At 41.6% G+C, this 16,004-nt stretch overlaps 1 protein-coding gene across 3 annotated transcripts; it reads left to right on the top strand.

Moving 5' to 3' along the window:
* On the top strand, positions 1-16,004 carry LOC119179592 (putative endonuclease 4). Of its 3 annotated transcripts, none has more exons than XM_037430709.2 (8): positions 1-160; positions 925-1,518; positions 5,720-5,880; positions 6,749-6,884; positions 9,218-9,313; positions 12,270-12,401; positions 12,468-12,572; positions 14,514-16,004. In XM_037430709.2, exons 1-8 carry the CDS (start codon positions 91-93, stop codon positions 14,690-14,692), a joined length of 1,473 nt encoding a protein of 490 aa, XP_037286606.2. In that variant the 5' UTR covers positions 1-90; the 3' UTR covers positions 14,693-16,004. The 3 variants fall into 3 exon arrangements, with proteins under 3 accessions (XP_037286606.2, XP_075724730.1, XP_075724731.1); XM_075868615.1 differs by lacking the exon at positions 1-160 and adding an exon at positions 334-475; XM_075868616.1 differs by lacking the exon at positions 1-160 and adding an exon at positions 478-576.

Genomic DNA, 16,004 nt, shown 5'->3' with positions numbered 1-16,004 from the left:
CCACGAGTGAAACACACCGTGGTTTTCTCGCTCGTTGGGTGCTGTGCGAAAGCGCACGGAACGGGGCCGAAGGCCACAGGTCTCGACTACATGCGCATCTTGGACCAACCGCGAGTGCTTGGAGGAAAGGATTTATACACTGTAGCCGCTGCTGCCTTCGGTATGACCACCTTATCGTCGTGGCTTGTCCCGACCGCGGCTTTTCGCCTTTCTCCTTCTCGTTTCGCGGGCCGCCGGCCGGGGCGGTTTGTTTATTTTGCGCGTTCGAAAAGGCGCAAGGTCACCGTTGCGCCGAGCAGCCGATGTTTCGGTGCCGGCGGAGGACATTTCGAGGTTTTCCGCCCGACGAACCAGCGGCGTGCATGAGCGCCACCTCGATGAGCGACTAGTTTTTTTTTTTTTTTCCTCCCAAACTCTCTCGCTCCGTCACGGCGGCGCGTGGTACCTGGTACACGACTACCAAGCGCGCTTCCAGGTAGTGGCGCCGCGTTATTCACTCTCAGAGTGGCCTTTTCTGTGCGTTATTGATAAGAGACGTGCTCATATTCAAGATTTCACACTTGGCTTCTAATGGCGGTATGGTCAAGTTGCTAATGTGCTGCGTGTAATCGTTGGTGCGTGGTGGTTAAGTAGACGCTAAAGCCAATCCTTAATGTGCAGTTTTATAAGCAGAACATGCGGCATTTGCGTTACGCAAGTGCTGCATGGTCCGATTGAATTACCAACTTACGTCCAACGCGCGCCCAACTGGCGCGTGTTGGACCTAAATCTTAAAGATATTTACGACTTTTGTACCACCGTCGTACAACATGTAGTAGCCTTTAAAAGAGTCATAAGTGTCATTTGGCATCCCTAGTCTAGCCCAAGGTGATGTAATAAGCTTCTCTTTATGGTCTTGTGTTGTTCTTTTTTTTTTCACTACAGGTTTCATTCTAGAAATGGCACCACGGAAGACAAGGACGTCCAGCAAAGCAGCTACTGTTGCTGCAGTGTCACCAAAAGAAACCAGCAAAAAGTCGGCAAAGAAGTCATCTTCTCAGAACGGTCACCACAAGCCTCCACATGACAAGACTAAGGCAAAGGCTGTGTCAGCTAAAGAAAAGGCATCTAAGAATGCAGTTGTGACAAAAACACGCAAGCCACAGACTTCTAGCAAGAGCTCGAAGCCATTGGAAAAAGATGTTGCTTTGAAGCAAAAGACACCTGACCAAATCAACAAGCCATCTAGCAATGGATTTGCCAGTGATGTTACTGTAAAGGTAGAGCCTCAGGAGGCAATGAGTGTGGACAAAGCTTCTGGCACCAAAGCTACTGTTTCAAGGAAGTTGCGCACTCTTTCAAATACATTGCCTTGTCCACCAGTCACGGTGAAGCGTTCATCTTCACCTGTTGTGGCTGATAGTGCCGCACACCTGCCTAAGAAGAAGAAAACAAATGGCACAGTATCCCAGGCTAAGCTGCTGAAAAAAGGAACTGTGAAGAACTCCAAGTTTGTTGGAGCCCACATGTCCGTGAGTGGTAAGTGTAGAATGCAGACCACAATCTTGCATAATTGAAAAAAGTTTATTCTGGCACAAATTATTAACAAAAAGGCATAGATCTTTTGCTGCCTGTGCTGGTGGCATCCTCAGTATGTGATGGCTACAAATGGTAAACTGAGGATTCCACCTACCATAGATGGCAAAACATCCGTAATTTTGTGCGAAGTCGGAGTGAACCTTTTGCAGTCATAAATTCACCCGGCTTTTTTTTTTAACCTTGCACTGCTAATGTCCTTTATTTCTGTCATATGTTCATGGCGCCCACTAATCTGACTGTGCCACACATCACTTTGTGGCCAGATACAGTAACATTAATGAAGTCAAGCTACACACAGCATCGAAGGTGGCAGTTAGGATCAGAAATTTAACAAGGGTGGTCTATAATATAGTTGACATTATGGGGAAAATGTAGAGTTGGCTAGCCACATAATGTATGGCGTAGAATATGGCTGGACATTATAAGAGTGACAAAAAGAAAGTGCAGCTGCTAGCAGTGAATGAGTGTGACGGAACTGTGAAATTTGCTGGCACGAAGTAGTATCAACCTGTACAATGCAAGTAATCACTAGTCAGCGGGAAAAGCCTTCGTCCTGCTGTAGACATAAAAGAAGCTAATGATGGTAATGTAGACTACCTTTGAACCTTACATACGTGAAACGTAAAAAATTCGTGCTCTTACATAAAAGAGTGCCAACAAAATACACATGAAAGTTATTGAGACTTTTGATCAGCCAACACTTTGCTTACCTTACAATTTTAAGCGATACATGTCTAATTGTACCACTGTATACACTGGTAGCATTGCTGACGGTTGTTGTCATTTTTCTGTATGCATTATGGTACATATAGGGTTGAAGAGTTTTCATTTACTCTTTGGTTAGAAGTCACTGCTCATTTATCCTGTTTGTTGTCGGCACAGTCCTCTGCATTCTGCTCTTCTCTCACTTTTTACATTGCAGCAGCCAGCCCAGATGTATCATATAGACTAGTCAAAATAGAATGCACAGCCAACACATGCCCTTGCATTGGTGCTGAACTGTGCCCTAAACAGTCTGTGAGATGTACGGTTCTGAAAATTTATCACACAAATATTGATCCATGTTCATAGGTCCTTTTGGTCATTACCAGGACTGTTTCGGTGCGCTGCTTACTATTATGCATTGTGAGTGCACAAGTTGCGACAAGTGGTCTTCTCCCTTTAAAGGCTTCAACTACCATTCGTCCATTCTAATCTGACACTAAAGAAATCAAAGCTCGAGTTGAAAAGTTGACTTAATCATTTTGAGATGATGCATAGTGCAGTCACAAGACGCGCGCGTGAATCGCCGCGAAAGAACTGGTCAAGCAAAGCCACACCACACATTGCTGCGGCCATGTTGCATTGTCAGGAGGGGACTGACAATGGACCGTAAACGAGGATATGAGGATATTCGACCGTTAATGAGGAATGAGGATATTGAAATAGCATAAAATTCTAAAAATATCATTGGCTGGACATCATAATTGAAAAGTATTTAACGTCCTAATTAAGCTCTGAAAAATATTAAGGCGAACTAGCCTTTCCTTTATTTTTTAAAGGGACATGAAATTAGATGACTGCATGGATGGAAAGATTGTCCCTCATAGTGACTCAAACTAACCCTGTTTTTCTCGTGAAAAAAGTGGAGTTATATTTTTGTTTATTAACAGAAAATCACGAATATAGCCTGCAGAGTCACCTGGTAGCAGAAACTGCAATTACCTGTTGTGCCATTAGGCACATCAGATAATTATCTGATGTGCCATTAATTATCTGACCATAAACTAGTGTACATGGTCAACAATTTTCCTATTAGTATAGAAATGTTGTTTCCTTCATTACAATAAAAAATATTACTAAAAGATATTATAAATGTGAATATGTATGCCTGCGTTAGTAGTGCGCACTAAAGTGGCGCTGTCTTCGCATGAAGTAATCATCCCATGCTCATCTTGAGCAACTTTCGTGCGTTCTCATGAAACTGTGCACACAGTTACCAGGTCACTAAGATTTTCCAGCGATGCGGTTTTTCTTTTTATGCTTTGTCTCAGAAATGACGCGCAGTGACGTTTTCGGTAACTTGGCTTGGCTCATGTGTCGAGACAGTGACGACGACGGGACAAGCCATCAACGACACAGGCACATCAACCTTGGGCACAGGCACAGGCAACGCGGTACAAATACGGGGAAGCTGTACAAAGCCACATCGTCTCATTGTAACAACTTGTTACTTTCAAAAGTAGTTGTGGAGCTCAGAATAAATGTGGTTAAGCATAGTTACAGGAAGTCCTGCGAAAGCAGAACAATGGCATCATGCACAAGTCCCCAGAAAAGCTACCGGCATCGCTGTTGATTCTCAGCATTCTTGAATGAAAGGGCTCATCTATGTTAAGGGCCTTTCAGATCTAAAAATACTGCTTATAAAATAACTACATCCTTTTGGGATTAACTACGGCAGCTACGAACGGTACAAAGGGTAAGCTTTCTGTCACACCAGAAAAAACTGGGTCGTAAAAAGTCAGTTGTTGGTCCCTTATGTATTATATCATGAATGTTTTTCAAACTTGAAAGTAGCTTTTCTCAGTTTTATCTTTTTTTTAAGTGAATTCACCTTATGGAAGCTTTAAAAAAGTTTCTATGAATTCAGTTTTTTGTACTAACTTCGTATCATTCCTTTCAGCAACACCTGAACTACAGGCCAATGCTTTTATTTTTCTTCTCAACCTTGATGCAATGGTAGTCACTTGTAAAGTACAAACTAATTAATGAAAACTATTTTTTACCATCCCAGTAATTTGCTTTAGCCTGTAGTGTGGACTGTTTAGGAGGACCGTAGAGTTTGATAGTAATGTGTTTTTTAGGTTACCCGACTGGCTCAAAACAAATTACCTAATAAAAATGTGTCCTTGCTTCCTTTCTTAATGATATAGTTCAAATCAGTTTGGAAATTTGGAATCTTGATTCAGTGATGCACGTGCATAAGAATCTTCTATAAGATGAAATAATAAATAAGAACTTCTTTTCAGGACCCTCATTTCCTTAATGAGGTCTTAGCCACGGGCATCAGCCAGTTTCTATATGCTGCCAAACTAACAAGCAAACATTCTTCACAAAAGAAGCACTGTGACTTTTACAAAGATGCCTAAAAAGAAGTGAAGATATGAATTTTTCCATTCTTTAAAATATTCTAAATTATAGTTTAACATGTCACTCAAGTACAATGGAAAGTTGAAAAAAACACTTTAATTATTTTGTACAGCAAAAATAAGCACAACTGTGAACGAAAGCATACTTTTCGACATCCTCTCCAGCATAGTCTCCATTAATTTCAGTGCACGTTTGCCAGTGGTAGATTAACATTACTTGTCGATTCCCCCTACATTTGTTGGACTTTTATGCTCAGCTAATTAGTCATACACAAACATGCTATCGGTGAATGACTAACATATTATTTTTAATGCATGATAATTTGAATAACTGTGTCAACTCTAAAAATAAAAATAAGCCCGAAAAAAGTGACAAGCAACTGAAAAATTTTACAAACGAGACGGTTAGAAAAAGAAGTACAAATCCACTTATTGTTGCGGAACTGGCAGCTCTGGGGTTAGCAAATATTGTCTTGAGGGATGCTCATTTGTATTGCATTGCAGCTGTGGCAAGAGGGGTAACGTGTGAATAGCTCAGGTGAGGGCAAGTGCCCATTTTGCACCCCCCTGCAGTTTCCCATGGCTGTAGCTCAGTGCCGGATGCAGAGGGGGGGGGGGGGGGTATGGGTCACCGCTCTTCTCCGAGGAATGTGCCAGCACCCCCCCCTCTCTTCAGTGCTTTTCGTCCACCTCCTACCATTAATTAGAGTAATTGAGTGGGACAACTGTAAGCACACATTAACAGTATTTATGCTATGGAGGGGTTTTCGTGCTACTAAAAACAATAAAGTCAGGACCCCCCCTTCAGTGTTACTTCAAGTGACTGCCCTTCCCAAAATAAGTTGCTGGATCGACGCACTGGATCCAAGCACCTTATTCCAGTGGTAACGTGCTTGTATCCAGTGCAATTATGGTGCAAACTACGTACTAACTGCTTACATAACTACAAAAAATTTTTTCATGGAAAAACTATTTTTCGTACTTTGTTTTCATGAGTAAAATCGCTGTTCCAGGTGGACTAGAGCTTGCGGTAAGCAGAGCAGTGTCGATGGGAGCCAGGTCGTTCGGCCTTTTCCTGCGTTCACAGCGTCAGTGGGCTGCCAAGCCACTCATCCAGGAGGCGGCTAACCGGTTTCGTGACGCATGCCGTGAGCACAACTTCGCACCACACCAGGCAAGTTGGCATTCCTATTCTACAATGTGGTGAGTGAAATGTGGTTCGTCTATGGACAGTCACGGCCGCATCTTGCGGAGGGAGAGAGGGAAGGCATGAATCTTTATGAAGAGAACTAAAAGCACACAAAGAACGTGGATGCGAAAAGGCACACATATGCACACACAAAGGTGCTACTCTTAAAGGGACCCTGAAATGGTTATTTGAAGATTTGTCAGCGTTAAGCCTAGAACATCGTCAAACCATTCGCACCACAAATTTAGTGACACGTGTACCAAAACCATTACGGTCAATTATATCATATATTTCTTCTCACCTCTGCCTGGCCTCCTTAACTCATGAGGCACGCTGGCGATCGCAGAGCTCTCATGAGCGCACTCGAGGATTTCAGCTTTTACCAGTCTAAACCTCCTAGATGTCAGACCAACAGGTTGAACTCAATCTCAGAGGCCAAAACATAGTGCGTCCGGCGGCACGCACACCATCTGGCAACAGAGATGAATGTCGCAGAGTTTCGTCTCTTTTGCCACTTTCTCTCTTGCCGTGACGCTGGGAAGCCAAACGGTGTCCCACTCTAGCCATAATGGCAACAGGTGGCACTGACTGACTCTGCCACATTTAAATGCACACATATACCCACCATACGAAGAGGACGGGGGGATGGGCGCTGTGGTATCTCAGTTAGTAGAGCATCAGACGCGTGATTTGAAGGTCTCAGGTTTTGTCTCTGCCCAACAGGATCAAAATGTCTAAAGCCCTCCACTATGGCATCCCTAATTATGATACCTTGGTTCTAGGATGCTAAACACCAACAATTATTGTTATGCTTGTCATGAAAACATCTAGTCTCTGCTTCAAATTTCAACAGATTCTGCCTCACGGATCGTATCTGCTGAACTGTGGCTCCCCCGACCCTGTCGTTCTGGAAAAGAGCCGGGCCACTTTGGTCGACGAACTCAAGCGTTGCGAGATGCTTGGTCTCGTTTACTACAACTTCCATCCAGGTTTGTTGACGGTAGCCTCATAAGTATAAGCTTTCTACAGATAGTTATACAGAAGTAATATCGCATAGACAAGTGAAATGGAAGGCAAATAATGAAACACTAGCTGTCAATAAAATTTAATTGTGTGCAAAGTAATGTAAAAGGTTCACAAATGGAGAAAGGAAGCAAGTGTGGAAATTGTGTATGAAAAAAGAAATCTTTGTTAGTCATACAGAAAAAAGTCACAGTTTTGCCACTAGGCCAAGCAATGACTGTGACAGCAAGAAATCAGAACACCACACGAAGAGCAACAAGCGGCTCGGTACTTTCAGCCCACGGCTACAGCACAAAGGAGGACACTCGAAAATGCATAGGTATACACTGGACCAGTGTGAACTAACGACTGTCGTTGTTACGCGTTTGAGGAATGCACTGAAAATGTCTGCAATGCAGAGGCCGACACTGTTTGGTTTTTCTTTTTATTTTATTATTTTAAACTGCAGCACCTGAAATGACCCTTCTGCGTCTCCCGCCATGTGGTGGCGTCTTGACGCCTTGTCTGCCGTGCGTTCTTTTATTTTCTACATCGTGAGTGGATGTTCTTGCGTGTGGCAAGGGTAGTTTTAAATTTGAAAGAATATGTAAAGGCGTTGGCGATAGAAAGTACGCTCAAGCTGTTTTGAGATTTTCATAACCGTGAGCGCTAAATGGTGTATATAAATAGCTAGCCGTTATATCACAGGCACAAGCATGACGCGCGGCTGTGTTGGCTAGCGCAGCGGGCTGCGGAACGAGAGGTCGCTGGTTTGAATCCTCAATACGTTGCTTGGAAATTTCATTCTACACATTTTATTTTATTTTCGTTCTTTTTTTTACGTATATAAGCCCATACACTCATCTGGGACATGACGCCGGCGATAAAAATCAGCCGAGAGTGCCTATATTATAAAACATAATATACGTGCAAATAAACGTGCTATATTATAAAACATAATAACGTGCAATAAAAACATGCAACATCTTTTTTGACATTGTGGCAACACTAGCAGTACACTCGCATGCTTGTTACCTTTTCTGTTAATGCAAAATTCTTCGTCTATTTTATGTGTAGACTGGTTTAAATGTGGCCTAATGCCTTACACTGACTAAAATATGCCTCGCAACCACACTGGGTACATTGTGTTTCAAAGTGACTGCTTACCATGAAACACTTGTTGGGATGTTTTCTGAGGTGGCAGTTCAAGCACTAGGCATTTTGGCCTGTATAGTCTCATGAAAGGAAATGTTATGGACTGTATTGTGGCAGCAGTCAATGAAATTTTGTTGTGTTTCATATCGCAATGATGTTAGCCAGTGTCCCCTTTGTTCATTATCTGACATACAGCGGAAAATTTAGCAGCCACCTTTTGTTAGTCACATTTCATACGCTTTTGCCCTGTTTAGCTACACACTCGAACCTCATTATAACAAAGTTGCATCTTACAGCAAACTAAGTTTGTTATATCCGATAATTCGTTATAAAAGTGCATTCCTAACACTACACCTATTGCAAGACTACTATTGATTTACTTTGTTATAACCCATATTTTGTTATATTTGGCTTTGTTATATCGAGGTTTGAGTGTAGCATACTTTAACTAGATATGAGTGCAACCTTTTCCTTTCGTTCTTTCATTTTTTACAGGAATGAGGTTCTGGTTGCGTGATGATGATTTATAATGAAGATAGTTGCACAGATGCTTCATTGTTAAGAATTAATGAAAGAAACTGTGTTTGTAGACTGAGGATCTTTTATATGGCAAATGATCATGACAAAACTAACACATGGCATATCTTAATTCCATCTATAATGAAAATTATATATGTGAGACATTTATAGAACTTTTATAAAAATTTTCCTTAGATGCAAAAATTCAATTTATTTAAATATTTTTTTATTTCTTTGTTTATTACAAGATTTTAAATAACCTGTCTAACGAAGCTATTGCTCAAAAGTGTTTGGTATCACTTGAAGGAGCATTTGATTTAATGTATTCTGTAATCAGTTCTGAGTGCCTTTTTATTGTATATTGCTTGCTTTGCCAAAATGTACCATTCGCTGAGGTCTAAATTAATCTGAAGTATAAATAAATATATAGGTACTCACATTCAAGTTAATATTCTGCACAGGCTGTCACATCATGTGCACTGTATGGCACTGAACATGTATTTCCTGGAGCGGGTCAGAGTATTTTACGTGCCACCTCTTGGATCTGGGCACGGCGCTAACCAGGAACTGTTATATAGTTTTGATAGTAAAAATGGTGATGTTACGTTAGCAACTTTGATCGAAAAAGAATGATTCGTTTCTGCAGGTTCGACGTGCGGTGTGATAAGCCGCGACGCATGCATGGATCTAATTGCGGAGAGCATCAACCAAGCACATAAGGAGACCACATATGTCATATCAGGTGAGGCATCACAAATGTTGCGCAGAAGGAGAAATGTCGTTTTGATTTTCCTACTATTGATTTTGAGGAGTCGATACCCAAACTATGCTGTCCAGTAGTGCTTACATCAATGCCTCAATCAGAGCTCGCCACTAGTTATGTACCAATGATTTATTTCTAGCTTACTCCAGTAAAAGCTCAGTACGGCAGTCTAATCAGACAAGAATATGATTTTGTTACACATTTGTTCTACGAGTTTTTTGTTACATTGACATTTGTCGGCGCCACAACAGAAGCAAGTGCTTCTGTTGTGGTTCCCATGACAAACAAATTTCCATATTGACGTTGGATTAGATTCTTAGAAGTGCAACTGCATTTTCCGGCCTATTGGAGGAAAAAAAATATTGCTTCGTTTCACAATAGCAGCCTTTTCTAGAAGCCACCTTTGTATCAAGTATTATTTAAAGCTGTTTAAACGTTAGAGGCTCAATGACACAGCATTTCGTAATGTACATGCAGCCAAGTGCAAAAGTTTTCAGGGTATGCAAGTCACCAGATGCCACTAAATTTTGTAGATTCACCACACAGCCCAGACGGAAGGTTAAAACTGTTTGCATTCATTGGAAAAAATGAGAAGTGTTCGGTCCATGGTTGTGAGTAGTCTGCGACAAAGCTTTCTTGCTTCTGTAGACTTGGTGCTCCGAAAAGCTTTTACAGTGGAAATTTCATATGTGAAACATTCATGAAACATTCTTGTGGTTGCTGAGTGCAAGTAGCACATTATTACTCCACTGCTTTGATTAAAACTGGAAGACAGTAGTTAAATATGAAACTATGACGCCCAATTGACAGAAGCTCGCACAGCTCTGTAGATAATCTTAGTTCCTGCACACAGATATGGCAGTTTTTGGGTCGAAGCAGGAAGCTGCCACAAAGCCTTCCACACTTGGGGAAAAATTAAGATTATCAAGTAGTTATAGAATGTCTGCCCCTTAAAAGTGCAAATGTTGGATTGGGTTCATACCAACCGCTCTTCCAGAGCTGTCCTCACATACCGAGGACAAGGCAAACAATAATTCAAGTGTCGTCATCATCATCAGCCTGACTACGCCCACTGCAGAACAAAGGCCTCTTCAGTGTTCCACCAATCAACTCGGTCCTGTACTTGCTGCTGCCACTTTATAACCGCAAGCTTACTTATGTCATCTGCCCACCTAATTAAGATGTATATAGGGGCAAAATGTCCACCCTCCTCCTGCACATTACTGTAGTTATGGCTAATACAGTGCGTGCACATTTGCCAACATACATCTGTGGAACTTGAAATTGTGTTGTGCCGAAGGTAGGACAACAGTGCTTCGTCCAGTCTTGTGATTTTTGAGTATGCCTCAACTGTGCCATTTGATCTGGGTGTGTCGGTTCAATCATTCTATCGCTTCTTTCTATACAGGAAGAGAAAGATTATCTTTTCAGTTTTATTCAGGTGCATCTTAAGCTTAATGAGTGCTTATTCTTTCGATTGTATTCTGCTACCTTGGATATGGCTCATTAGGAGCATGCTCACTCACACAAATTACCTTACACGAGTATAGTTCACCACGGTTCGGTCTCAGCAAGTTGTGAGCCTGCATCAGCCATCGCATCAAGTAATCTAGCATGCTGGTGCCATATGTATTCTCTCTATTAGTCTGTCTCTTTTTTCTTCTTATCTTTCTTGTCAGCCCCCTACCGCCATTGTGGAGTAATAAACGTATATTTGTTCTGGTTGGCTCTTCTTCATCTCTCTCTCTGTTAAACTCTTAAAGGGCCCCTAAACAGCCTCTGAAAAAAAAATGTGCTTTATTCTCCGCTGGCGTTTTTCTTGTTACATCAGCAGTTTGTTCACATGACATCAGGATGAAATCGGCTCTCAGTTTGTCAATACATGAAAGATACCAGTTGTGAATTGTTTCGTACTCTGCTTTACCGTGCATTGATTGATTGATTTGTGGGGTTGAACGTCCCAAAACCATGCTTTACCATGCAGTCGCATGCACATTCTGCTTTTTATTGCATGATTATCATGCGCGATAAACTGATTTCCCTTCATTTCTTGCATTTCTCTGCTGCACAAGCAGAGATAGTAGTGTGTAGTTATGCAAAATGATGTAAGCAACTATTGAGTAGTTAAAATGCACAAAATCTTAACTGGCTTGACACTTAGGTCCGGCATTCTAAGTGTTTTATGAAGAGTAAGTGGCTAGGAGGAAATAGCGCTTGTAATGATGGTAGTGGAGGCAACAAAGAAACTACTGCCTCACCTTTCAACTCGGGGTGGTTTAAGGGCCAAACATTTTATCATAGCTTGTGTTATGCGAGGTTAATCTTTGTGCATTCACCAACAAAGTGTTTAAATTTTAGCCAATTTAAACGAGCACTTAATTTAAAACTCAGTATTTTCATGAACATGTGCGCAGCTTAATAGTTTCGCACCGCTGGCACACTCACGAGCCGGGACGTGCCAGGTTGCCTGCTCTGTAAGCGTCTGCGTGGCGAACGATGTTGTTCTGTGGTCAGGCACGCGTGCATTCGAGCTATTGCAGCCTTGTTCAGCTTGGTATTGAAATGGAACTTTTTGAAGTGGCTGAAACTTTTGAGTGAAGAAAATGTCTGGCTCCATACAAGACATGATGTCTCATACACGATGGCAATATTACAGTCAACGGCAGTGGGCAGGGTTTATAGCCAGCACATCCTAGGGCTTCTTTCACGCTCAAATCGTATTTTTCTACTGTCTGTTTTTCGTATATAGCCTATATAAACTCCCTATCTCTATGTTTTACTGAAAACCACCACTAATTGCTGGGCAACTGTGTCATGACGTCACTAACAATTATGAATCCGATTTGACATTGCTTGTTTTTGTTTTAGCAAGGCTCGCTTCATACTGAACATTCCCCATGCACTTATGATATGCGGTGTGCAATCTTTGTTTCAGTCATTGAAAACATGTGCAAACAGGGCAACACAATCGGCGGCGACTTCCAGGAGCTGCGTGGGATCATAGACAGAGTGAAAGACAAATCGAGAATCGGCGTCTGTCTGGACACATGCCATGCCTTTGCAGCAGGTTAGTGTGACTGTGGAGCTACATTGCATTTCGAAACGGTCTGATTATCTTGATCTCAAATTCTAGGCTATGACTTGGCAACACAAGAAGGCTTTGAGAAGATGATGAATGACTTTGAATCCATCATTGGGTTGTCATACCTGAAAGCACTTCACTTGAACGACTCAAAAGGTGAGTTCTGTTTTTATGTGCCTGCTATGCCACGAGTCCATGTTTGTGATTATAGTATAACCTTTGTGTAATAGTGACGCTATCACAACATGGAGTAGTCTGTAGGCTACTCTGCCTTGCAGGAGTTAGCAAAGTCAACGGCGCCAGGACAGAAGTTTACTCAAGCGAAATAATCTTGAAGGGCTAGATAAAAAGGTATTGATCCTAGGTGCGAAAAACTTTTAGACAAGAGATGACAAAGGCAACACGCATGCTGTGGTGGCTGCATTTTTGATGGAGGAGAAAATGCTGTAGCCCCGTGTGCTCAGATTTGGGTGCACCTTAAAGAACCCCAGCTGGTCGAAATTTCCGGAGCCCTGCACTACGGCGTATCTCATAATCATATGGTGGTTTTGGGTTGTTACCCCACATATCAATCAAGCAACACGCACAGTTGTCTTCACTATGTCTCTTGCGAAAGATTTTCATGCTGATATAATATCTGAGATTACATGTTACCTGCATTTCCTTTTACTGGTGTCAGATGGGCACTTTTGAGCACGATCAAGGCCAATGGGGATTATGCTGGATCTAGATCACATACTGCTACATTTTCACTTGTAATCGCAATCAGCCCCAATAGGGCACAACGCTCTCGATTGCACTTTCACTAATGTATGTGTCAGACTCTATTCGAATTAGTTTAGACTGTGTAGAAGGGCCCACTGTCAAGCGCAGTCCAGATATCTCGTCCGAATAAGCCGTTATCGCGATCAGAAGTGCTTGCGCAACACCTATCCAACAGCAACAAAAAAGACATCTAAACCTGCTTCGCGCATGTACAGCTTGAGGCTACTGTGATTGCAGCATAGCTTCAAGGTGGAACAGAGCATCAAAAAATAACAAGACGGAAAAAAGAATCAGAACAATTCTCTTTTTTTTTACTTTCATGCTTGTACAGTACACTACACGTTCAGCCTAGGTGTGTACACGATGGGGGGCGTGGAGGCACAAAGCTTTCCCCATGTCTGCGGTCTAACAGCCACTGAAACATTGAAATAGGAAAAACGAAAAGGCAGAAGCAGAGGCAGCCACCTCTATGTCACTGTCTCTGCTTCTACCAGTCACTTTTTCCTATTTTGATGTTATTGTTTTTTTCCGAGTGTCACCTAAGACAAAGCTCCTACACGAAATGAATGGCGGGCATGCCACACCTCTGGGGGCAGAGATTGTACTTAGGTTGTATTTGGATTCTTAGGCTGTAACTAGGGCTGTGCAAATATTCGAAAATTTGGTCAAGAAATCATATAGTGTTCTATTGACTTGGTATTCAAATGAAATAATGTTTATTTGAAACACCGAATATTTTTCAAATAAACAGCACATATCAGGAAAACACCTTCCAGTTTGCTATCCTTCGCTGGGGGGAAGAGGATTCAAGGATGAAAAGATAGAGAAATAGAATTGAGCACGCAAGAAAATTGCACGAGTGTTTGGTGCCAAAATGCCACCGTGAATACTGCAGTCACTGCTGTGTTTCAATGTATGGCTACAAAATATTGTGAATGCTTTAGTCACTGGTGCATACCAGCCTACACCAGTTTTTGTAATTTCATTAATTTTTGTCAGTTAAAAGTAATCAAAAGGTTCCATTGTTAAAGTGCAAACATTTGTTGCAGACAAAATCTTATGGAATCCTAGACTTGTTTTAAAAATGGTTGCCTTACTATTTAAAAGTTACTCAAAACAATATTTAATTCTCAAATTCACTTTTCCATACCACACTTCTTGTTGTAACAAACTAGTACCATGCATATAAATAAATAAATGAATAAATATCTCTTCAATATTTCATTGTGATTAATGCATGCAAAGCTAGCTGAACATCAATTTCGATGAGCTGTTCCTAAGAAATACAAATGCAATGCATTCCCTGAATGTAGATTGCTTTGTTGGTTTCAGGATTAGTGGGCAGCCACTTGGACCGTCATGAAAACATAGGCCGTGGCAAGATTGGCTTGGATGGATTCCGACGAATCATGAATGACCCTCGACTCGATCACCTCCCCATGATCCTGGAAACTCCAGAGACTGACTATGGTGTTGAAATTGCACTCCTTAACAAACTTTGTTCCTCATAAGCACAGGAAGCCTTCCTATCTACCTCAAGCAAGCATGCCATTGCACTGTGCAGACGTGGTTAAAATATCATACCAGAATCAAATTGAAATGATTTTACGGTTGTGATGACGAGGAATCGTTGAACAGGGCATGCCACTCAAGCTTCCAAAACATTCACATTATTACTCCCGTAAAACATGGGCTATATTTGATGGTTTAACTACCTGGCATAGGTTTCAAAACTTTGTTTTTCCTATCAGCATTAGATATGCTTGTTTTTTTTTTTTTTTTTTCAAAGTCTCAGTGCAGCTGCTGGCACAGTCGTCAGCATACTTATTGTAGACAGCAAAATAGACAGTGGCAATCTTAAGCCTTCAATTTTGACAAAGCTGGAGAGAAAATACGAAATGATGCAGGCCACTTCGCTATTCGAACAACAGTGTGGCTGAGCGGAAGGTTTAAAGACTTGCTAAAAAATCACCTGCTCATGGGAAGACGTAGCCAAGGTGCCTAATGTAAGCTCGATGTGTTTGCATATTTGGACATGAAAAGTTAAAAATGGAGCAGTCTTATTGGCTTTGATCGGCTTTCTCGCATCAATACAAGGCGGCGTTACATTGTGCAAACACTTTCCATTACTAGGATGACTGGGATTCTATGCTGCCTTGTAAGCTTTAAGACTACGCTGTCCAGAACTTGAAAAAAGTCATTAGCATCTTACAATGTTTTGCTGTGATGTGGAAGAGAGCTTGTAATTTGCACAATTGCTTTAATCACCAATGAAGCATTTTACAAGTGATGCAAGGCTACATTTCGTTGCCTAAATGAATTTCGACCTTATATTTTGGAAAAGGCCGCAGCGTAGTCACAACCTAAGAATCATTTCAGCATCATTTTGGAAGTATTGCATATGTGCGACCAGATTTTGTAATCGGATGCAAGATTAAGCATGTCACTTTTAGCACCGTCAACACACTTGAGCACAACACCACCAAACTGTTTCCAAGAGCCTATAACTTTTCAATGTTGTAGAGCAATTTATTGGCGCTGTGTTACTGTGGATTGCCTGGAGCAGAACACCATAACTTAGCGTTTTTATGATTTTTGCAAAGTGTGCAATAAGGGGACACAGCTCTCTCACCCATTCCAATTATGCTACTTGCATGGCTCACTCCCTTTCATTCTCACATTCTGACATGCCACCAGTACAATTCCATTGTTTGGTCGAACTTGAAACAATAAAAGAAAAACTCTGTTAGCATCAAAGCAAATGGTACAAATGATCATGTAAAATAAAGGCACCAGGACTGTGCACTCTGCGAAAGCGTCAAA

The sequence above is a fragment of the Rhipicephalus microplus genome, chromosome 7, assembly GCF_043290135.1.
Source record: "Rhipicephalus microplus isolate Deutch F79 chromosome 7, USDA_Rmic, whole genome shotgun sequence".
NCBI classification, from domain to species: domain Eukaryota; kingdom Metazoa; phylum Arthropoda; class Arachnida; order Ixodida; family Ixodidae; genus Rhipicephalus; species Rhipicephalus microplus.
The sequence above is the reverse complement of the archived record's forward strand: the minus strand, read 5'-3'. Positions and strand labels throughout refer to the sequence as shown.